The following is a 25,849-nucleotide window of genomic DNA, read 5'->3' on the forward strand; positions in this document are numbered from 1 at the left end:
AGTGGTTATTATTATTTTTTTCTTCTTTTTTTTTTTTTCTTTGTCAGTGGACTTTTTGCAAATGTATTATGGTATGAATTGAGGGAGGTACCTTACTGGCGGCATCTCTTGCGTCTGCTGTCCTTCGTCGCTCCTCCTTCTCCACCTCCTTGTTTCTCTCCTCCGCAGGATTTTTCCGCTCCCCCTTCCTGTATTATTCAATAGCGCACACATAGGCTGGTCTCTCCTCTCCTGTGGTAACAACAGTTGGCCAGCCACTAAAACGATGTAGCTCGTTCCTTTACAAGATATTCCCGTATAATGTAGTCGGTTAGCAGTGAGGTGTTTCTTCTTATTACGACTGTCAGATTCTATCCAATCTAAAAACGACAACTATTTTCAGCAACTAATCTTGCTGCTGTTACAACCGTCTATTGTCAGACCGGTTTCTCCATATTATATTATATTATATTATATTATTTGTATGTAACTCGGTCCGCAATCTCTTTCCTACTGTTTTTGTGCGCACCACCAGACTTCTACTACTTCTCACACACTCCCAGATATTTCCCCTCCCTCCAAATAGGGAGTCATGGGAAGAGCTTATTGGCTCCACTTAGTGTTGTTGGACTCATCTTTGGTTCACCTGCTGCTGCTGCTGCTGCTGTTGTTGTTAGTATTCACTAGGACTGTAACACCGTACTCCACCCCTGCTATCTCTAGCCATGTCTGAAGAGTGTATTTGAAAATCATTCTGTGCCTGGTGACCGGCAGGTAGGCAGGTGATGGTGCCTCTTAGTTCCAGATGTTGACCACGGTGCCGAGTGAGGTAAGTTTTCGAGGAAACTCCCTTGTTACGATCAAACACACACACACACAAATACATTCACAGAATCCCTATAATGTACGCGTGCACTCTCAGATATATATATATATGTACACATAATATATACTCACGGGATTGCTAGCTAATACGGTCTTTCATTCATACGGCGTCTGGTTCTCTGAACATCGTTCATATTTCATAGACGCCTCGTTTGTAAGATTTGTACAAAATACATGTATAATGCATACACTCATTTTCGCTATCATATATAGATATTCGATTTTACAGCATTACAAATTTTTTTAGGATTATTGATGGTCTGTTTCAAGTGATGGAAAGAAAAAGAAAAGTGTCTTTACGCTGCTTTATTTCCAACTTAGTATGATCATTGTAATATCTATCTTTCTATCTATCTATCTATCTGTCTATCTATCTATCTATCTATCTATCTATATGTTTATCTATCTATCTATCTATCTATCTATCTATATGTTTATCTATCTATCTATCTATCTATCTATCTATATGTTTATCTATCTATCTATCTATCTGTCTATCTATCTGTCTGTCTGTCTATCTATCTATCTATCTCATTACCTCCGATCAGATATAAATGTATGTATGTGTTTAATCAAACTAATGCCAGTTACGTTTCTATATCACATTAGATCTCTGAATAAAAGAATCCAATTTGCTTTATTTTTTAAATTTATTTATTTATTTATTCATTTATTTTAAGTACTATCTTAGCTCTCGTCGTCGGGCATTTTCAGATTTTTATAGTACCAGCTTCGTTCGACAGATAAAAGAAGCCAATGTCAAGATATTATACCCGAAATAACCATCTATGAATTAAATAAGTGAATGCTTTGAATGTATGTAATATAATTTTAGCGGATCGTGTAATTGTGCTGACGGCTGTCGTCGTTATCGGAGGGTTATCTCCCTTACTTAAAAGGCAGGTCGACATGGAAGCTTGCGAGCATAAATCATACAGAATTATTATTATTACACTTCAATAAAACTTGCTGGAGAGATTTTTTTTTTATATCATATATCTATCTTCCATGTAGACATTCTGCTGTACATATTGATTTATATTTTTTTTCACTAGCGTTTCAGCATTCTACGTCTTATTATTTTTTTTCACTTTGACAGGTTCACATCAATGTATCTATTCTTAGTTACCTTTATAATACACACACACAGGTAATTTCTATCGGTGGGTGGTGGTCATGTTATTTCGTTTCTTCTTTCTCCTCATCGACAGAGCAGTGGCAGTTATTGAACTGTCATTATAAGTTTGCTTTCTTTCTTTCTTTTTTTCTTCCTTTCTGCGCATTTATTTTATACGCTTTTTTTTCCTTCTTTCTCTTCGTTTTGTTCTCGTTGTTCCTTCATCATTTAGTTAGGCGTTCACTTTCAATTTTCATTACAAAGTGAGCTGCACATGTTCAACTTGGGATCTAACCTTGTTTTCTTCGTTTTACGTCGTCGTATTCGTCCCCGTTGGACATTCCATCAGACACTATCTCATTAATAAAAACAGAAAAATTCATGGACATACATACACACACGCGCGTGCATATATACATACATATACATATATATATGTGAGTCTGTGTTTGTTAGACGAACATATAATAATACTATTGTGACTTACGTCTTATTGATTTAGCTCGTCTTTTATTTAGGAATCTGCATGTAATCTGCTAACTGATTAAATTGTTAGGTTACGTTCATGACAGTTGATTGCAATACGTGTGTACCTGTAGGTGCGTGCGTAGAGGAAGACACAGACAGAATGAAAGAAAGAAAAAGAAAAGGTGGGTGGTGGGGGCGGGAGTTTGATTAGCGTCGATGATGATTTCTCTTTGAATTCTTCTACGTGAAGTCAGTCAATTAGTCTTTTACCACCTTATATATATATATATATATATATATATATAAACGATAGTGATTCCATTCCATTATCGTCTCGGCTTTATCAATGTATATAGACTACGCACACACGTACATGGGTCTCTCTCTCTGTTCGATAACCGATCGAGTGAAAGAATTCCAACTTTTTTTTTTTTAATGCATGTGTGTGTGTGTTAGATTTATGAATTTCTCGTCGGGAAAAACGAATAAACATAACCTTTAATGAATGTAGTTAGATTTTTCGTTTTGTTTTTCCCACCCCACTAAGGTAAAAGAAATATATCCAAACATGTAAAAGACTTTAGTCATTTAATTAGAAACTACTACTTGGTGTTTCTTTGAACTATTTTCAATAGTCTTTTTTTTTCTCTTTGAAATGTTATCATTCACACATTTCTACTTTAAAACACTTATTTGATTAGACAAATCACAATATTATAGACATTTAAAAAAAATCATTTCTAGTAGCGTTGTTACGTTGATTTCCAACTTTGCATTCTTTTCTTCAAATCTTATAGTCATTTATATAAGTTGAGGAGTTTTGCAATGGAATAATTTAGTATTTGTTGTAAAAAAGTTATTAGATAACAAAGAAATAAGAATGTGTGCGTCATGTATTTCATTTTAACTTATTCATCATGTTACTCGAAACTAAAATTGGAAGAAAAAAAAAGAAAAAGAAATTGTGACGGAAAAAATAATAAATCTTTTAACTTGATCAAATGGTAAAAATATTCATAGAAATATCTGTGCTTGGGATCCAGTTTCATTTTTATTTCTATGATATTTGATTTAAAATAATTTAAATTAATTGCAGCAACTTTAATAATTTTGCATGTTTTATGAAAGAAATATTTTAATTCCTTGATATTAAGATTTAAAAAAATTTTTAAATACTTCTGGAATTACATATTTTTTTATCTTTCAACTAATTAGCAAACTTTTATATATAACCATGTAACTGCAGATCTTTTAAGCTTTAATCTATTTAGAATCTTTGCAAAAGTATCTATGGACATAAATTCTATCTTTTTCTATAAAATTTAATTTGCTGTAACTATTTTTTAAATTGATATTAAATTAACTTGAACTAAAAATATCAGTTTAATGGCTTCAATAATAATTTCTTTAGTTCAGGTTTATTCTTCCAGAGTTGTGACTTAAATGAAACAATATTGAAAATGTTTAATGGGAGACGCCAATACTAAAAGCCACATGTTTCTAACTTCAATAGAAGCTATCAATTCTACGCACCACTACCTATGTCTATGTAACTAAGAGATAAAACACAGTTGATTGACTGCTTATCAAGGTGATAAGATGATAATCCAAAACCGGAGATACATGTCATTATGTAGAATCAAATGAATTTTTGAAATGAATGACTTCAGGTGAAATTCAGTGACATTCTTATCTTTCTCCGATTTCTTTCAAACACTGCATTTATGGGGCTTTCTTTGTGTTTCATTAGACATTAGGTGTTTTATTTTTATCCTTTTCATAAATTCTTTTTAAGTAATTCAATTTTGGATATGTCCCAGGTTTTATATTGCTTAGACTAAAGTAGTGATACATGTTGGTAGAATGTTTCTGAATCTTTGAAATAGTACTAACTACTTAAACATAGGCTCTTTATTGTGATTATTGTTTTTGCAACTTATGCATAACTTTTATAGTTCTGTATTAAATTGTTTCTCAATTCTCATTGATATATACCTTTTCTTGTATTTCTAGGTAAGCACTGTTTTTCTATAACAATAAAAGCAAAAGCCAAGTGAGTAAGTTACACCATGAAAATTTTTTTATATATATATATATATAAATATTAACAATTTTTCTATTTTTCAACTTCGAAATGAGGGTTGAAATAAAACTGAAAAAAGAATATACTTCAAACCTGAATTGCCTATACTTTGTACAACGAATACAGGAAAGTACATTTACTTTCACTTTAGTATTGGTTAGAGTATTTCCCTAAATATTTTGGAAAAGTTAAAGAAATGTTCAGAAGTATTTCTGCAATTTGATATTCTGTATTACTAGCATATCAAACTATGAATCTGCAGTTTCCTTCATTTCTGTTAGAATCTGTTAGTAAAAGGAATGAATTTAGTGTCAAACTCATACATTTTTTTCAAAGTAGATTTATTTAAACAGTTACAAAATATTCAATTCTCATAAAAAAGATTATAATAAATGTTAATATTAATAATAGCTTTATGTTAACTAAGAGCACTTTTCCCCTATTCCTTGAAAAACAATTTTATTGTAGTAAGAAATTCTAAAATTAAAATTAATTTTTTCATAAAACATTTTTTTAAAGTTCTGAGTTTCAGATTTCAAGCTTTTGATTATTGTTTTTCTTTTTTTTTCCAAAAGTTCTTTTGATTAGTTTTCTTTGAACTCGTATTTCAAATGTCAATTTTATTTATTTCTTAATTTTATACTTTCCATTTGGAAATTTAAATCGAGAAGCATTGTTTCCTCGCTAGTTGTTCTTACTCATCTATCGCTCACTTGAAAAAATTGCTCTAGGTCATACTTGAGAGATAAGAAAATTTTGAAATGTTCCACTTAAATATAAATATGTGTTTCTGGAGAACGTTGGTTTCATTTTCTACTCATGGAAAAAAAAAAGAAGAAAAAAAAGGAAAAAAAAAGATAAAAAGAAAGAAGAAAATGAGAGAAAATGTTGGCTCTTAACATTCCCTTATGTTTTCAAGTTAGCTTAAGAGGTTTTGCAAGAATATGTGTAATTCTGTGTTTTAACAAAAGCAACAAGTGTTGTATGCTGAGACTTTCTGTTCCCCATATTAATAGGAATTGTTTTCTTCTCTTTTTTAAAGTCTAAAACGGTTTAAATAAATCTGTACATTTATGCATTAACATTTAACGTAAGGTTACTTGTTTTTCTTTCTCAACTCATTGAATATTTCTTACTCCATCTATTTTCTCCTCTTTTTTTATTTTATCTATAAAATATCTATATTCAATACAAAGATTCCCGTTTGCTACATTATCTTAAGCATTTCATTCGACTCTTTTGTGTTCCTATAAATTTTATGCTAACTTTAAAATGGGAATTATAAAGAATTCCACCAGAACCTAATGTTGCTAACTTCTATTGTTTTGCAACAAATCTTATTTGTACTTTTTCAAAAAATAAGTATACAGTTAAGTTTAGTTTTCAATCGGTTTTGTTTTAATTTATATATGTTTTTAATAATGTTGGGTGAGGTATAAATATCACACTCTCTGATTCACCTTTTTCTATGAAATTAAAATTTTATAAATGTTTAAAGAAATCCTCATTATTATGAAATTACTCACTTTGAGGGCTTATTTCCTTAGGAGTTTGTTGATTTGTAGAGATGTTGCTATTAAATTAGAAGCAATTATTATTATTACTATTATTATAAATGTGGTGAGCTGGCAGAATTGTTAGCACGCCAGGCAAAATGCTTAGTATTTTACATTTCTTTATATTCTGAGTTCAAATTCTGCCAAGGTTGACTTAGCCTTTCATCCTTCTTGGGTTGATAAATTAAGTACCTGTCAAGTACTGGGGTCCATGCGATTGACTTACTCCCACCCAGCAAATTTCAGGTCTTTTGCCTATAGTAGGAAGGGTTATTATTGTTATTAAGTATTATCATTATTCTTGTTAAGGCAGCAAGCTGGCAGAATTGGTAACACACGAGGTAAAATGCTTAAGTGGCATTTCATCTGGCTTTGCATTCTGAGTTCAAATTCTGTTGAGGTCAACTTTACCTTTCATCATTTTGGGCTCGATAAAATAAATACCAGTTGTTGTAATCTACTAATCCCCTCTTCAAAATTACTGGCCTTATGCCAAAATTTGAAACCATTATTGTTATCATTATTAAGGTGGTGACTTGGCAGAATTGTTTGTGGAATTTTTTTTCTGGCTCTTTACCTTCTGAGTTCAAATCTTACTAAGGTCGACTTTGCCTTTCGTTTTTCACTTTCGATAAAATAACCACCAGCCACATACTGGAGTTGATTTCATCAACTAATTCTCCACTTCTTTAAAACTGCTGCCTTGTACCGAAATTCGAAAGAATTATTTATTATAAAGGCAGTGTGTGCTGGCAGAATTGTTAGCATGTCTGACAAAACGCTTAGCAGCATCTGTTTCGATCCTTTATGTTCCAAGTTCATTCTTTCGGGCTTAAGTACTCGGGTTGATGTAACCAACTCGATATCTTCCTTCAACATTACTGGCTGTGTACTGAAATTAGGAAGAATTATCGTTATTATGATTGATTAAGGCAACTAACTGGCAGAATCGTTAGCATGCTGGGCAAAATGCCCAGTGACATTTCTTCTTGCTTTGCATTCTGAGTTCAAATTGCACTGCTTTCAATTTTACCTGTAACCTTTTCTGGGTCAATAAGTACCAGTTGAGCACTGGAGTTGATATAATTAACTAGACCCTTCCCCAACTTAATTTCAGGCCTTGTGCCTAGAGTAGAAAGAATTATTATTATTATTTCTATGGCAGTGAACTACTTGTAGAATCTTTCAGCATGGTAAAAGTGCTCCTGTAGCCCTTGATACTGCTGGCTTTGTGCTTCAATTGGAAACCATTATTATTATTAAGACGGCAAGCTGGCTGAATAATTAGCATGTCCATCTTTATGTTCTGAATTCAAATTCTGCCGAGGTCAAATATAGAATTATATCAACTTTGCTTTTCATCCTTTTGGGAACAATTAAATAAATACAGGTTACACACTGGGATCAATGTAATCAACTTAATCCCTTCTTTCTAATTTGAGGCCTTGTGCTTCCAGTAAAAAAGAATTAATTACTATTATTATTATTAAGATGGCAAGTTGGCCGAATCATTAGCATATCTGTTCTGAATTCAAATTCCGCTGAGGTCGACTTTGCTTTTCCTCCTTTTGGGGTTGATAAAGTAAGTACCAGTGAAACACTGGGGTTGATGTAATTGACTAGTCCCCTCCCCAAAATTCTCAGGCCTTTAGTAGAAAGGAATATTATTATTTGAAGTAGGAGACTAGTAGAATTGGAGTGTTGCAAAAAAAGCCACTTGGTTTTCTGATTTCAAATTCTGCCAAAGTCATCTTTGCCTTCCTTCATTTTGGCATTGGTAAAATAAAGTATGATACAAGTACTGGCATTGACTAACCCCACCTTCCAAAAATTGCTGGCCTTGTGCTTAAATTAGAAACGATTATTATTATTATTACATTTCTATATTTCATTTGAAGTACTTTATAGGGATGTTACTTAATTTAGTACACATTACTAGACTTCCAGGAGAAGAATGGTTTGAAATCTTGATGCAATTAAAAAAGACAATAACTTTCGATTGTTGCCGTACACAGCCTATGGTCAGTTACTTTAAAATGGCAATATTTATTGAACTTAGAAAATTCATACCTTATGGACATAAATACTAGCATGTCTATTAAAAAAATTGTCTGATCTTTAATGGTTAACAACAGGTGCTGCTGCTGCTGTTGTACATGCAGAAAAGCACAATCAAGGATATCTAAGAGAAAAAGACACACATGCATCGCCACTTGGAATGGATTCTTAGAAAACAACCTCATTAAATACTGTAAATGACATGTTTGTTGCTGATCCTCTTTTACTGTAACTCTAATCTCTTTATTAATCCATGGCTTCTGTGAAGCCAGAAGAACTGGGATCGCTAAGTTTTCTCTTTTTTAACAATCCCCATGGAAGCAAAGCTGTTATCTTTAACCCTTTAACATTCAGATTACTCAGTCAAAAGTAATCCCTATTTATTCACATTGAATTGAATTAACCATGAAGTATTTCATAGCTTTGAAATTTCCTTTGATGTTATTGTATATTTTGAGAATAACATTGTCGGGTAGGTGTAACAGGCCTGGTCTGGCCTCTGTGAACATAAAACTTGCAGAATAATTTTGCCGGATATGCTAAAGGGTTAAAAGAAAGCTTTCCATTATATATCCAATGTATGCTACACTCACAAGCTTTGTACACATGAAGCCACAACACATATCTATTATATCCAGCATAAACCACACACTCACAAGTTTTATTATCATACAGCCACAATAGTTCCCTTTAGTCCTGCACGTAGTTTATGAATAGAAACCTCTAAAAGCATCCTGCAGGAGGAACCTGCCAACCTAGAATCACGCTGCAGAATCAGTCAAAACACTGTTTCTCCATACTTCGAGGAAACCAACCCCAAAATACTGCTTCCTCTACGTACAGATAACACTCTTGACAAAACAATAGTCCTTATAAACTCTCCCTTTTGGCCCCCCCACTACATTCTTCACATAGCAAAGACTACATCACAAAAAGGAGCTGGATTTCCTCTTTATAAACCATAACTATTTCAGAGTTTCACAATTATGTATCCCTTATGAATCCTAAATATGCTTTACTCTAAAATAATGCCCACACATAAGGAGCTACTACACACACACACACACACATATTTGTACATGTACGTAGTTATTTTCATATTTACACTTCAGCCTGTGTATTGAAGTAGTTCTCTCATCCCAAATGCATTCTCTTATTTTAATGTTGGAAACCACTTATTTCTTTTTATGGTGATGTTCACAAAGGATCTTGCTGCATTTGTTGTCTGTTGAAATGCCATTCTGAATGTCTAATGTGTAGATTCAAACTTTCTCCATCTCTCTCTGCTATAGTGGCATGGTTTTTCTCTGTGTGTTGTAGCTTGCGAGAAGTTCAGATTGCTTATCGGCTGGGGAGAGGTCGTCATTTCCCACTACCAAGTTGCCGATCTAATCCAGCTAATGAAACAGTACTGAATCCTTACCACTATCATCCTATCTATTTCCTTAGGCTAAAATGGGACAGAGTTTTTGCCATCTATTTGCCCATCTGGAGTGACCTCCAGTACTTTTAGCCCACTTATTAGCTCATTTCTAAAACCACTTGAAGTATGTTATCTGTCAACTACCATACACTGCTTATTTGCGTTACTTCCTTATCCATTCATTGCAGTCGTCTTTGTGAACTCTATCAACCAAATGTTTTCAATACCTGCAGACTTTTTCATGATAACATATGAAATGTCATCTAATAACACATTGGCCCTTTTCTTTCTTTTTCCTTTAAACCATTTTAAAATCTTTTTCCCATGTTAGTACCGCTAGGAGGATTTTATTTTTGTTTGTTTTTTGGAAATATATATATATATATATATATATACAACCTTCGCATACTTTAAATTAATTGCTTTTACACCTGAATAACTTTGCTGCTGCTAATACCTCAACCATGAAGTAGGATTAGATAATGATTAACAGCTTAACAGACAAGCAGACTTATGACCCTTGCTCAAAGGCACTTGCAGTGACTAAGATTTGAACTCATGACCCTGTAATCAGTGGCTCTGTACATACTGAAAATGAGAATCGTTATAGATTGCTTATATAAATAGTAGTAAATGTAGTTGTTTGGTTTTTTTATTTTTATATCAGTGAGGAATGAATAAAATACAAGAATGTTGCCAGTATGTCCTAGTTTAATTCTGTAATTTTCACCTTTCCCAATTATCTAAAAAGCGTTTATTTCATAAAATGTCTTTTTTGTCATGTTTAGTGTTTAATCTGATACACTTTAAAAAAATTTTCTAACCTATTTTGGCGATCTTAATTCTATTTATTACCAACTAATTTTAATTTTATTCTATCTTACCACTTCATTTAATGCAAAATCATGCTTCTAACATAATTTCATTTCGGTTTTTTTCTTTCTTTTTGTAATTCTGTTTGTTTATTATTCATTATCATTTTTTTTTTTTTCTAATTTTTCATACACGATAAAACTTTTTGTTTGCATTAGGTTTTCTTAGCATCAAAGTATTTCTCTATGAGTATGTGGACTTCTGAGTTTTTTTTAATTATCACAGAAATAAATGAGAGGGGAGGGAGGCAGAGAGAAAGAGATTAGTGGCTAATTTGCCACATGACTGCGTTAACCAAGTAGACCTACAACCATCAAAGATATACCAGTCATAACCATCCCCGCATTTTTTTCTTTTTTTTTGTTAGATGTCTAGGTGTATCTTCAAATACATTATCTAATGTATATTTCGCTTTCTCTAGATGTTAGGAAGCTATTTGGAAGTGATTTGCCTTGCTATTTCTTGCACGCCAAGCATATTTTGTATATGAGGTGACAAGGCATAATGAATATATACAAGTGTGTTGAGAACCAGTGTACAGAATAAGATGTGTGTGTGTGATAAACTTTAAAACTATTTTTCATCGAGACACACGGCATTTTCAGATAATGTGGTACCTCATACAATTGATTCTTTACTGAATATATAACCCTCATATGAGCAACATAAGTCTCTTTATCATGTTGGTTAAATAATCCCATCACTTTAACCCTTTCATTACTGTATTTATTTTGAGATGCTCTGTGTTTCTTTTAATTACTTTAAATATAACAAAGAATTTAGTAAAATAACTTAGTTATCATTAAGCTAGTGTTAGGAACATAAATTGTGACTATGGTTTTGTGGAAGATTTTAATTCAAAACTTATGAAAACAGGACATTTGTACTCAGAGCCAGAGTGGGTTTCAGCCGGGTTGGTATCAAAAGGGTTAATGAAATACTTAGTTACTTTCCAAATTCATATCAGCTACTTGTTACCAACATTCTCTTATTCTTTTCCATTGGTTTTCATTCATATTGTTCTTAAAGGAAAATCTACTCTTTATACATGTGCATGCTTGCTTCTGCATGCATTTATGTACCACACACACAGACACAAACACATTTATTTATAGTGCGAGAATGAAAGAATATATATGACTGTCTTTGTGGCGGGTGTAATCCATGACAATTGTCGGTCTCTCTCTGTCTGCCTGTCTATCTATCTATCTATCCATCTATCTATCCATCCATCCATCCGTTTGTGTGCGTGTGTGAGAGTAAGCACGCACGTGCACATCTATAAATATGTTTAAGGTACTCACGCAGGCCAGGCATGCATTGCTAGCGGTTCGCACACACAGACACGGCATATATAAATATAAGGGACTGAGATACGTTCTTCTCACTTCTCTTATCTTGTTAATCATGCGAATGCATAGGGTCCTTTTGAACTCCTGCTTTGTATTTTAGCCTTTACTGAATTCATTATGCTTTCATAAGCAGTCCCTTTTTTCTTCCTAATTGAACTCAATGCCAGTACTATGCATAGTCCTCCTATAGGTGGGACAATAAGATAGTGTAACCCCCATGCACGTGCATGGGCACGCAAACAAGCACATACTTTTATAATTATGCGTATCAGCACACACACACACACATTAATATACACATTATTTATATAGAGGATTTGCATTATATGTACGTACACAATATATGAGTGATGGTGTGTATATATGTGCATGTATACATATATACTTTTATATGTGTGTGTGTGTGTGTGTGTATATATTTCAATGTGTGTGTAAGTATATATATATATATATATATATATATATATATACACACACACACACACATAACAATATGTATTCATGTATTTGTATATATGTGTATGTCTGTGCATGTGAATGTGTGTGTGTATGTATATATATATATATATATAGTTTAAAAAATAAAGTTGGAAAAGGCACAAAAGTATATAAGTTTTTTTATTTTTACCATAATTTCTTTTATTTGTATGAATTTGTAACCTCTTTTCAACTATATATATATGTGTGTGTATATCATTATGTATTAATGTAGATATATGTGTGTATGTGCTTTTTTGTGTGTGTGTGTGTGTGTGTGTGTGTGTGCATAGTGTAAAGGCATCTGGCCTAGTGCATAGGGCGTCACACTTTGATTGCAAAGATCATGGTCTCAGTTCCCCGGACAGTTGTGTTCTTGAACAAAACTCCACATTTCCTGTTGTTGCAGGATAACCCTGTGATGGACTTATATTCAGTTCTCAGGGAATGTTAGCTTGCATACCTACCCAGCAGGGTAGCATCATTTAAGTGAAAATAACGTGAGGAATCATATTGTGACCAGCAGTCTGTAACAACATCCAATAGCCTAGTCAACACCGCAGTATGTATGTGTACATACATATATGTGTACATACATATGTGTGTGTATGAGTAAATGCACATATGTGTGTGTGTGTATACACACATGAATAGATTTATGTATATATATATATATACACACACACTAACACATCTACACTCACACAACGTTTTATGGCATAGTAGACACTGCACTGTGGAAGACACGCCTTGCTTTGGAAAATGAAATTCTAAGAAAAAAGTCTTTTATACTTACCACATGATTGGGCAGTTTCTGGCAGGTATATACTAAATGCCTGTTATGTGGCAAAACTTGTGCGCAGACCAACAGAATACCTATGCTCCTTTTGGGGTGAAATCACAAGACATGGGCCACCTGACTGGTGGTTTGTGCCAGTTGTTATTGTAGTACACAACACCATCTTCTTTAACTGTCCTGCAACTATTGCTGTGACACTCTATGGTGATTGTGACACTCTATGGTGATTGTGCCACACTGTTCACCATTCATCATCCTCCTGCACCTGACTATGACTGTTGGCAACTTCCACCTGTATGTTTGTGCCAAACTTCTTGCTCCTAAAATGATAACTTTCATAGAGAGCATGTATCCAAAGTTTCTTTGGCCTAGTATCTATGTTTATAAGATTTCTTTTTAAGTACAGCCATTTTGCTGGCACTACATGAAGGTTATGGCTTTGCTTATTTGCTTTTTATCATTACTTATTCCACCTTTTCAGTGGGTGGTCACCTGAAGCTTCCCTCCATCATCCTGTTTCCATGACTTTTGGCATATTATGCACCTTCAAGTTTAAATAGGACATATTTATGAGTCCTTAATTACCCATCGTGGATGTGGAAGATAATTTGCAGGAAATTATCATCATTCAAGAATATTAAAAATCTAAAAGGTTTATTGAAACCTTTTGCAATTTTTCAATAGATATTCCTACAGTTGTTGTATTTGTGTCAGCAATATTAAGACAAACCTGTTAAGTATAGAAAATATTTACAATTGTTAGGTAATGAAATAAAAGTTTTTCTAGGAAGCTGATTTCAGTTAACTCTAAGAAAACCTTAGCAAAATCAATTCAGCTAATATCATAGGTGATTTGTGGTATGTTTTATTACAAAAGTGCATTTTCCTTGCCACAAGATACATTATATATATGTACATGTATGTGTATAGACATGTACAATAATATGGGTGTTGGGGTAGGGGGTATAGATTTGGGTCTCTGACTAACAGATATCCATCACTTCTGATTCCTGTTCTCTTCTGTGCTTGATACCTTACGCATGCTAACAAACTTGAATATGAGAGAAGTGTTAATCGCCCTCCCGCTCCTGTGTGCTTAAAGTTGGTGCCTTCAACATCCAAGAAGCTTTCACTGAACCTAGGCTGATGATCAATATGACTGGCAACATAGCTAGGAATGCCACAAGAAGAAACCCATCACTTGTCTCGAAGCTAAAGAGAAACCTTGCACAATGGAACACCAATACTCATGCGTTTTTGACAGCCTCGAGACTGGTAATGCAGAGCGGATCATCACACCAATGAAATTCATCTGGCCAGACATGGCCATCTCCTCAGATTCCAACAAGTGTCAATCAGCACGGGAATGACAGTATACGTACCGGGGAAGTATTGGTGAAAGAATCTCATAGGAGAAACCTTACTAAATACCGGGAGCAGGTGGACTACTGCTTCCTCAAAGAGAGAGCAACTTGCTGCAAGCTGATTGAGGCAGCCCCATATCCTTAGCCTCTACACTGCAAATGGTGTGACTGTAAAAGTGTGTTTTTACACTTGTATGGATATATGAATCAGTGTGTCAGTGTATGTGTATATATGTGTGTGTTCATATTTATGTCTGTACATTTGCAAACACACATATATGTATAGACGTATGTGTCTATCTATATCTATATATAAATATATACAGATAGACGTCTATGTATAAATTTGTATATATACGTTTCTACACATACAAATGTATTTATGTACTTACATAGTCATCCACGTTTTTGTGTGTGTGTGTTTGTGTGTATATGTATATATGTCAATATATGCACACATACATGCATGTATATATACACACACATCATATCATTATATGCATATCCATTTATAGATGAATACACTAATGTATGCATACATCATCATCATCGTTTAACGTCCGTTTTCCATGCTAACATGGGTTAGATGGTTCCAAACAAGAAAGCACAAAAAAACACAACGCGAGGACGTGGAACAAATATAGTATTATTGGACGCTCAGGAAAGAAGGACATATATACATACATATATATGTATATATATATATATATATTATTGTATATATATATATATATATATGTGTGTATGGATGCACAATGGCCCAGTGGTTAGGGCAGTGGACTCGCGATTTCAATTCTCAGACCGGGCATTGTGTTTATTGAGCAAAAACGCATAAAGCTTCATGAGGCTCCGGCAGGGGGTGGTGGTGAACCCTGCTTTACTCTTTCACCACAAATTTCTCTCACTCTTTCTTCCTGTTTCTGTTGTACCTGTATTTCAAAGGGCCAGCCTTGTCACATTCTGTGTCACGCTGAATCTGTCCGAGAACTACGTTAAGGGTACATGTGTCTGTGGAGTTCTCAGCCACTTACATGCTAATAAATGAGCTGCGACGTCACAGGTGCCAAGCTGTATCGACCTTTGCCTTTCCCTAGGATAACATCGGTGGCGTGGAGGGGGTAGGCTGGTATGCGTGGACGGCTGCTGGTCTTCCATAAACAACCTTGCCCAGACTTGACTTGTACCTCGGAGGGTAGCTTTCTGGGTGCAATCCCATGGTCATTCATGACTGAAGGGGGTTCACAAAAATATATGTGTATATATATATATTAATATATATATATATATGTGTGTACATGTATGTATATATATGTATATATATATATATATGTATATATATATATATATGTATATATATATTATATATATATATATATATATTTATATATATGTATATATATAATATATATATAATATATATATAGATATATATTTGTTGAAATAGAAAGATGAATTTTCTTGTTACAGATTATTCAAAAGTTTAACCGATACCTGGGTAGCAAAATCACAGCAGAAATCACTGCGCCTCTGTTTTGTTTTGTTCTGTCAACGAATTCCTGTTTTTTCCTGAAGAGAAAGCCACAATATGGTACCCTTATTTAATCAGAATTTGGAATTTGTAGCCTTTGAACATGTGTAGAATGTAATAAAAGGAATTCTGTACAATCTTCGTTCAACTCCATTTCTTCCATTCACTAATAAGATATATATATATATATATATATATTATATATATATATATAAGGCATTGTGGTAATCAGTTTCCTTCCCGAAGGCATGACGTTATTCCACTATGTGGCAGCTTAGACGACAGTCTTTAACTGTTTTTTGCATGTGTATATATATATATATATATATATATTATATACATATAGAAATATGCATGTGTATATGTATATTGATATACATATATGTATATTTCTATATGTGTGTATGTGTGTATATATTTGTGTGTATGTATATATATATTTGTATATGTATATGTGTGTACATATGTATATATATATGCATGTATATATATATATGCATATATATATGTATAAATATATGTATTTGTATGTATATGTATATATTTATTTGTATGTATATATGTATGCATATATCTATGTACATATGTATATATATGCACATATCATCATCATCATCGTTTAACGTCCGCTTTCCATGCTAGCATGGGTTGGACGGTTCAACTGGGGTCTGGCAAGCCCGAAGGCTGCACCAGGCCAGTCAGATCTGGCAGTGTTTCTACAGCTGGATGCCCTTCCTAACGCCAATATATACATATGTATATCTATATATGTATATATTTGTATATATATATGTATATATGTATGAACATATATATATATATATATTTGTATAAATATATATTTATATATATATATCTGTAGGCATATATGTATGTATATATTTGTATACATATATCTGTAGGCATATAAGTATGTATATATATATATATATATATATGTATATATGTATGTATGTATGTATGTATGTATGTATGTATGTATGTATATATGTATGTATGTATAATATGTATGTGTATATATGTATGTATGTATATATATATAATGTATGTTATAGTATGTATGTATATATGTATGTATAATATATATATGTATGTATATCTGTATGTATATATATATATGTATGTATATATATATGTATGTATATATATATGTATGTATATATATATGTATGTATATATGTATATATATGTATGTATATATATGTATATATATGTATGTATATATATATGTATGTATATATATATATGTATATATATATGTATATATATATATATATATGCATATATATATGTATACATATGTATATGTATATATATGTGTGTATGTATATTATATATGTGTGTATGTATATATATATGTATGTATATAAATATGTGTGTATGTATATATGTATGTATATATATATGTGTGTGTATATATATATGTGTATACATATATGTATATATGTGTATGTATATATATATGTGTATGTATATATATGTATGTATATATATATATGTATCTATGTGTATGTATATATATATATGTGTGTGTGTATATATATATGTGTATACATATATATATATATGTATATATGTGTATGTATATATATGTATATATGTGTATGTATATATATGTATATATGTGTATGTATATATATGTATATATATGTATGTATATATATATATATATGTATCTATGTGTATGTCTATATATGTATATATATATATGTATGTATATATACATGTATATATATGTATGTATATATACATGTATCTATATGTATGTATATATATATGTATATATATGTATATATTATGTATATATATAGGTATGTATATATATATGTATTATTATATATGTTATATATGTATGTATATATATATGTTATATATATGTATGTATATATATATGTATATATATGGTATGTAGTATATATAATGTATATAGTATATATATGTATGTATATATATATGTATGTATATATATGTATGTATATATATATGGTATGTATATATATGTATGTATATATATGTATGTTATATAATATGTATGTATATCTATATATGTATATATATGTATGTATGTATATATATATGTATGTATATATATATATGTTATGTATATATATATATGTATATATAGTATGTATATATATAATATGTATATATATATATGTATATATATATGTATGTATATAATATGTATGTATATATGTATGTATGTATAGTATATATATATATGTATGTATACGTATATATATATGTATTATATATATATATGTATGTATACGTATATATATTGTATATATATATATCTGTATGTATCTATATATGGTATATATATGTATGGTATATAGTATGTATGTTTATATATAATGTATGTGTATATATATGTATGTGTATATATATGTATGTATATATATGTATGTATATATAGATGTATATATAGGTAAATGTATATTATCTATATGTGTATATATATTGTATGTGTATATATATGTATGTGTTATATATGTATGTATATATATATGTATATATATGTATTATATATATATGTATATTATATGTATGTATATATATATGTATATAGATGTATATATATGTTATATATATATGATCTATTATATGTATAATATATAATATATATATGTATATGTATGTATTATTATATGTATGTATATATATATATATATGTATATGTATGTATATTACTATGTATTATATGTATGTATATATATATGTATGTATATATATATGTATGTATATGTATGTATGTATATATATATATGTATTTATATATATATATGTATATATATATGTAATATATATATGTCTATATATGTATGTATATGTATGTATGTATATGTATGTATGTATAGATATATATGTATGTATATATATATATGTATATATATGTATGTATATATATATATGTATATATATGTATGTCTATATATATATGTATATGTTGTATGTATATGTATGTATGTATGTATTATGTATATGTATGTATATATATATGTATGTATATCTATGTATGTTATATGTATGTATATATATATATGTATGTATATTATGTATCTATATATGTATGTATATATATGCATGTATGTATTTATATATATTATGTATGTATATATGCATGTATGTATTTATATATATATATGTATATGCATGTATGTATGTGTGTATATATATATATATATATATATATATATATATATATATATACATATATATATGTATGTGAAGGCTCATGTCACTGTGGTTAGAGTGTCAAGCATATGATCACAAAGTTAGGAGTTTGAAGCCCGGACCAGGCTACATGTTGTGCTCTTGAGCAAGTCACTTATTTCACGTTGCTCCAGTTCACTCAGCTGTGGAAATGAGTTGCGACGTCACAGGTGCCAAGCTATATCGCCGTTTGCCTTTCCCTTGGATAACACTGGTGTCATGGAGAGGGAAGGCTGTTATGCACGGGCGACTTCTGGTCTTCCATAAACTACCTTGCCTCGACTTGTGCCTGGGAGGGTAACTTTCAAGGTGCCATCCCACGGTTAGTCATGACCGAAGGGGGTCTCCGCATATATATGTGTATATGTATATGTCTTGATACATGTGTGTATCCCTGTCAATAAGAAACTATGACATTACAACCAGCCAGGAAAAGTTTTCTCTACATTTGCGGCACCTGCCAGACGGAGTGTTTCTCCAGGATAGGACTACACAGCCACAGCATGAATTGTAAAAGCCGGACTAGATTATTTTATGGGCAACTCCATTGTCTCCAGAGACAAAAAGGATGCCAGCAACATATGTGTATAAATATATATATGTGTATACTTATATATACATTTATACATATGTATGTTTATATATATGTATGCATATATATGTGTATACATGTATGTATGTATATATATATATATATGTGTATATATGTAAGTATATATGTGTATATATGTAAGTATATATGTGTATATATGTATTTATATATGTGTATGTATGTATATATATGTGTATATATGTATGTATATATATATATGTGTGTATATATGTATGTATATATAAGTTTATATATGTATGCATATATATGTGTATATATATATGTATATATATATGTATATATATATACATGTATATATATATACGTATATATGATGTATATATATATGTGTATGTAGATATGCATATGTACATAGATGTATATTTATATTTGTTTATATATACATATATACATATATATATATGTATGGATAAATATATAAATATCTATGTATGATCTATATATGTATAAATATATAGTTATAATTATATATGTATGTGTGTATATTTTTGTATGTATATATGTTATAAGCATCTGTATATATATATACTATATATATATATATATATATATTATATATGTATGTATATCTGTATGTATGTATGTATATCTGTCTGTATGTATGTATATCTGTATATATATATGTATGTATATCTGTATATATATATATATATGTATGTATATCTGTATGTATATATGTATGTATATATATATATATGTATGTATGTATATCTGTATATATATATATGTATGTATGTATATCTGTATATATATATGTATGTATATCTGTATATATATATGTATGTATATCTGTATATATATATGTATGTATATCTGTATATATATATGTATGTATATCTGTATATATATATGTATGTATATCTGTATATATATATGTATGTAATGTATATCTGTATAATATATTGTATGTATGTATATCTGTGTATATATATATATATGTATGTATGTATATCTGTATATATATATATACATATATATATATTATGTTGTATCTTGTATATTTATACATATATATATATATATATGATGTATATCTGTATATATATATATATATATGTATGTACGTATATCTGTATATATCTATATATATATATATATATACTATAATATATAATATATGTATGTATGTATATCTGTATTATATATATATGTATGTATGTTACTGTATATATATATATATGTTGTATATCTTATATATATATATGGTATGTATTATCTGTATATATATATATGTATGTATATCTGTATATATATATATAGTATGTATATCTGTATATATATTATATATAATGTATATTTATATATATAGTTAGTATCTAGATATATATTTATATATATATATATATATCTATAAATATATATATATATATAGATATATATACATACATATATATGTGTGTATATATGTATATGTTTAATGTATAAATGTGTATATTATATTGTGTATATATAATATATATATAATATACATGTATATATATTATACATACATATGTATATACATGTATGTATATATATGTATAAATGCGTATATATATATCTATCTTTGTATATATGTATGCATATATATGTATATATATGTGTATGTATATATGTGTAATTATATATATATGGATATATATACATATATATGTATATATATGTGTGTGATACCTATATATATGTATATATGTTCAACATATACATACATAAATGTATGTATATATGTAGGCATATCTTATATATATATATATATATTATATATATATATATATATCTTATATATATGCATGTGTATAATATATGTATATATATCTATATGCATGTGTATATATATAGTATATATATATATATGCATGTGTATATATATATGTATATATATATATAGGCATGTGTATATATATAATGTATATATATATTATATGCAATGTATATATTATATGATATATATATATATGCATGTATATATATATATGTATTATATATTTATGTATGTGTATATATATATGTATACATACATGTATATATATGAATATATATATGTATATATACATGTATATATATGAATATATACACGTATAGATATATGAATGTATGCATATATGCACATATATATGAATATATACATGTATAGATATATGAATGTATGCATATATGCACATATATATGTATATATATATGCATATATATATATACATATATGACTATATATAGGTATGCGTATATATAGATATGTATGTATGTATGTATATATATATTTATGTATGTATGTATGTATATATATATCTATGTATGTATATATATGTATATACATATATGTAATTATATGTATATATATGTATATACATATATGTAATTATACGTATATATATGTATATACATATATGTAATTATATATATGTATATGTATATACATATATGTAATTATATATATGTATATATATATACATATATGTAATTATATATATGTATATATATATATATATACATATATCTATGTATATATGTATGTATATACATATATATATATGTATACATATTTGTATGTATATACATCTGTATATATGTATGTATATACATATATATATATGTATACATATTTGTATGTATATACATCTGTATATATGTATACATATATATATATATGTATGTATACATGTGTATATATATATATGCATGTCTATAATTATGTATATATAGGCATGTATGTATATATATATATTTATATATATGTATGTATATGTATATATGTATGTATACATATATATATTTGTATATGTCTGTTTATGTATATATATTCTTATATGTATATATATGTATATATATGTAAGTATATATGTGTATATATGTATGCGTATATTTGTGTATGTGTATGTATTTATCTGTATGTATGTATGTATATATATGTATTTATGTATATATGTATATATGTGTATGTATATATATATATATATATATATTTATATAAGCATATAAATATGTATATATATAATTGTATGTATACATATGTTAGTATTCCTGTTTATATATATGTTTGTATACGTATGTGTATATATATATATATATATTTATATGTATATGTTTGCATATATCCGTTGAAGCACGATGGCCCAGTGGATACGGCTGCGAGTCTTGTGAGTTTTTATTGAGCGAAAACACCTGAAGCTCCATGAGGCTCCAGCAGCCGGTGGTGGTGATCGTTGCTGTTCTTTTTCTCCATAAGTTTCTCTCACTCTTTCTTCCTGTCTCTGTTGTACCAGCATTTGAAAGGACTCGGCTTGTCCCAATCTGTGTCTCACTGAATCTCCCTAATAATAATGTTAATGATTCATGTGTCTGTGGATTGGTCAGCCACTTGTAAGTTAATTTTACAAGCAGGCTGCTCTGTAGTTCAACAGGATTCCTCATGGGATCAACCAACAGATTGCCTCATGTCATGTGTGTATATATATATATATTTATACATATAAATATATGTATGTATATGTATATCTGTATATATATATGTATTTATATATATGAGTAGATGTGTGTGTATATCTTTATACATACATATATATATATATGTGTGTGTGTAAATATATATATATATATATAAATTTAAAGTGAGCGTGAGAAATAGTGGATCTGTTTCTAGCATAAGGGTGTCCACATAATGGTTTCTCTCTAATATGTATATATATAATATATATATATATATATATATATATACATATACATATATAAATATGTGTGTGTATATATTTAAATGTGTTTATCTGTGTATATATATATTTGTGTATATTTATATATATGTATATATGTGTGTATTTATATATATCCATATTTGGATATGTAAATATACATATGTATGTAGGTATGTATATATTTGTATGTATGTGCGTACATATTTGTATGTCTGTATGTACATATATATTTGTATGTATGTGTGCATATATATGTATATATATATATATGCATATATATATATGTATGTATATATATATATATATATATATGTATATATATATATATATATATATATATATATATATATATATATATAGAGAGAGAGAGAGAGAGAGAGAGAGAGAGAGAGACAGAGAGAGAGAAATCTGTACATACATATATGTATGTATATATATATATATATATATACACATATATTTATATATTTCATATATATACATATCTATATATTTGATAGATATATTTTATGTATATGTGTATGTCTGTCTATATATGCATTTGCATGTATATGTATGTATATATATATAGATATCCATCTATACATGTGTACATATATGTATGTATATATATCTATCTATATATATGTGTATATATTTATATGCATATATATACATGTACATATATTTATATGTATATACATATATGTGTGTATTTATTTATATATATATATATGTATCTGAGTTAAATATACATAATTGTATACTCTTAGGTATGCATCTGTATTATATATTTACATACATATATAATATAAATATTATATGTATATGGATACAGACATACACACACATGCATATATGGTTACAGGACGTCACCGACATGAAACAACATAAAATACGAAAACAAATCAGTTGAATATGCAAACACCAAGAGAAACAAATGGAAAACTGGACGAGTAACATAAAGAACGACCCTTCATCAGTTGTCAGCTGCGTGTCTACTCATTTGTAGCATGTGTATATATATATATTACTATATATACATGTATGTATATGTGTGTATATCTATGTATTTATATGTCTATGTGTCATATATGGGTATATATATATATATATGTATGATTGTGAGTCCTTGTATTTATATGTGTATAGCTATGTATATGTGTGAGTAATTATATAAAATATATATATCTGTATGTTTATATATATGTATATGTCTGTATTTGTATGTTTGTGTGTATGTGTATATATGTGTGTGTGTATGTATATAAATATATATATATATATAAGCATGTTGTATGAATGTATGTGTATATATGAATGTATATCAGTATGCATATATATATTATATATATATATTTATGTGTGCATGTATATATATATATATTATATATATATATATATATATATATATATATAATGTATGTATCTTCAAACTAGGTATTAGTATTTGTTGGTCAATAAGTGATGAAGTGTTAGTGTTCTGGTATCTGTAGTACTTGTACATATTTACGCCAATTTTCATCTATATACATATATATATGTTTATGTATATTGAAATGTAGATGCTATGTATATGTATGTATGTAGGTGGTATGTATATATATGTAGGCTGTACGTACTTGTATGTCATTATGTATATATGTATATATGTGTGTGTGTATATATATATATATATATATATATACACAAATGTCTATATGTATGTATATGTTTACATATGTGTATATCTGTATATACACACGCACACACACACACACACATATATATATCCATATACCTGTGTATATGTATTTCTTGATGTGTATGTATGCTTGTGTGCTTATATATGTGCATATTTATATATGTATCTGTTTCCATATATGTGTGTCTTTATATGTGTATATGTATGTCTGTATATTCATATATATATAGGATATATAGGTTTGTTTGTATATATAAATATATTTCTTCATATGTATGCATAAAGATGTATATATTTGTAACTGTGTATGTCTGTATAAATGTATGTAATATATATATATGTCTTTATACGTATAGTCATGTCTGTGGATGTATACATATATAGGGAGGTATATGTACATATTTGTACATATTTGTGTGTAGAGGGATGTGTGTGTGTGTGCATACACACACACGTGTGTTTTGCTATAGCCTCAGTTTGACCTAATCCTAGAGGGAGTATCCGACAGATAGAAACTGAAAGAAGTCCGTTGTATGCATGTGTGTATATAGATATATCTGTGTGCATTCGTGCCTCCGTTTGTTCCTCACTACTGCTGGACAACTGGTATTCAGATAAATAGGCTTTGGAAATAAGTATCATGCTTCAAAGGAATGTTAGTCTTGGAGTTGATTAATTTGACCAAAAGCCCTAAAGGCAGAGTCCCAGTATGGCCACAGAGCAAGGACTG

At 29.0% G+C, this 25,849-nt stretch overlaps 1 protein-coding gene across 3 annotated transcripts in view; it reads left to right on the forward strand.

Annotated features, from left to right (window-relative positions):
* The window catches only part of LOC115215425 (zinc finger protein 629-like), a 251,374-nt gene that overhangs the window by 91,265 nt on the left and 134,260 nt on the right, over positions 1-25,849 (forward strand). Inside the window, exon 1 of one of the 3 annotated variants that reach the window (XM_036505966.1) lies at positions 231-808. The exons of the other annotated variants lie outside the window; for them this stretch is intronic. Within the exon in view, the coding sequence (XP_036361859.1) occupies positions 785-808 (24 nt within the window). The 5' untranslated portion in view covers positions 231-784. Of the gene's footprint in view, positions 1-230; positions 809-25,849 lie in introns of those variants that run through there. 3 annotated transcript variants of the gene reach the window in all.

Source organism: Octopus sinensis, linkage group LG9 (assembly GCF_006345805.1).
Source record: "Octopus sinensis linkage group LG9, ASM634580v1, whole genome shotgun sequence".
Classification (NCBI taxonomy): Eukaryota; Metazoa; Mollusca; class Cephalopoda; order Octopoda; family Octopodidae; genus Octopus; species Octopus sinensis.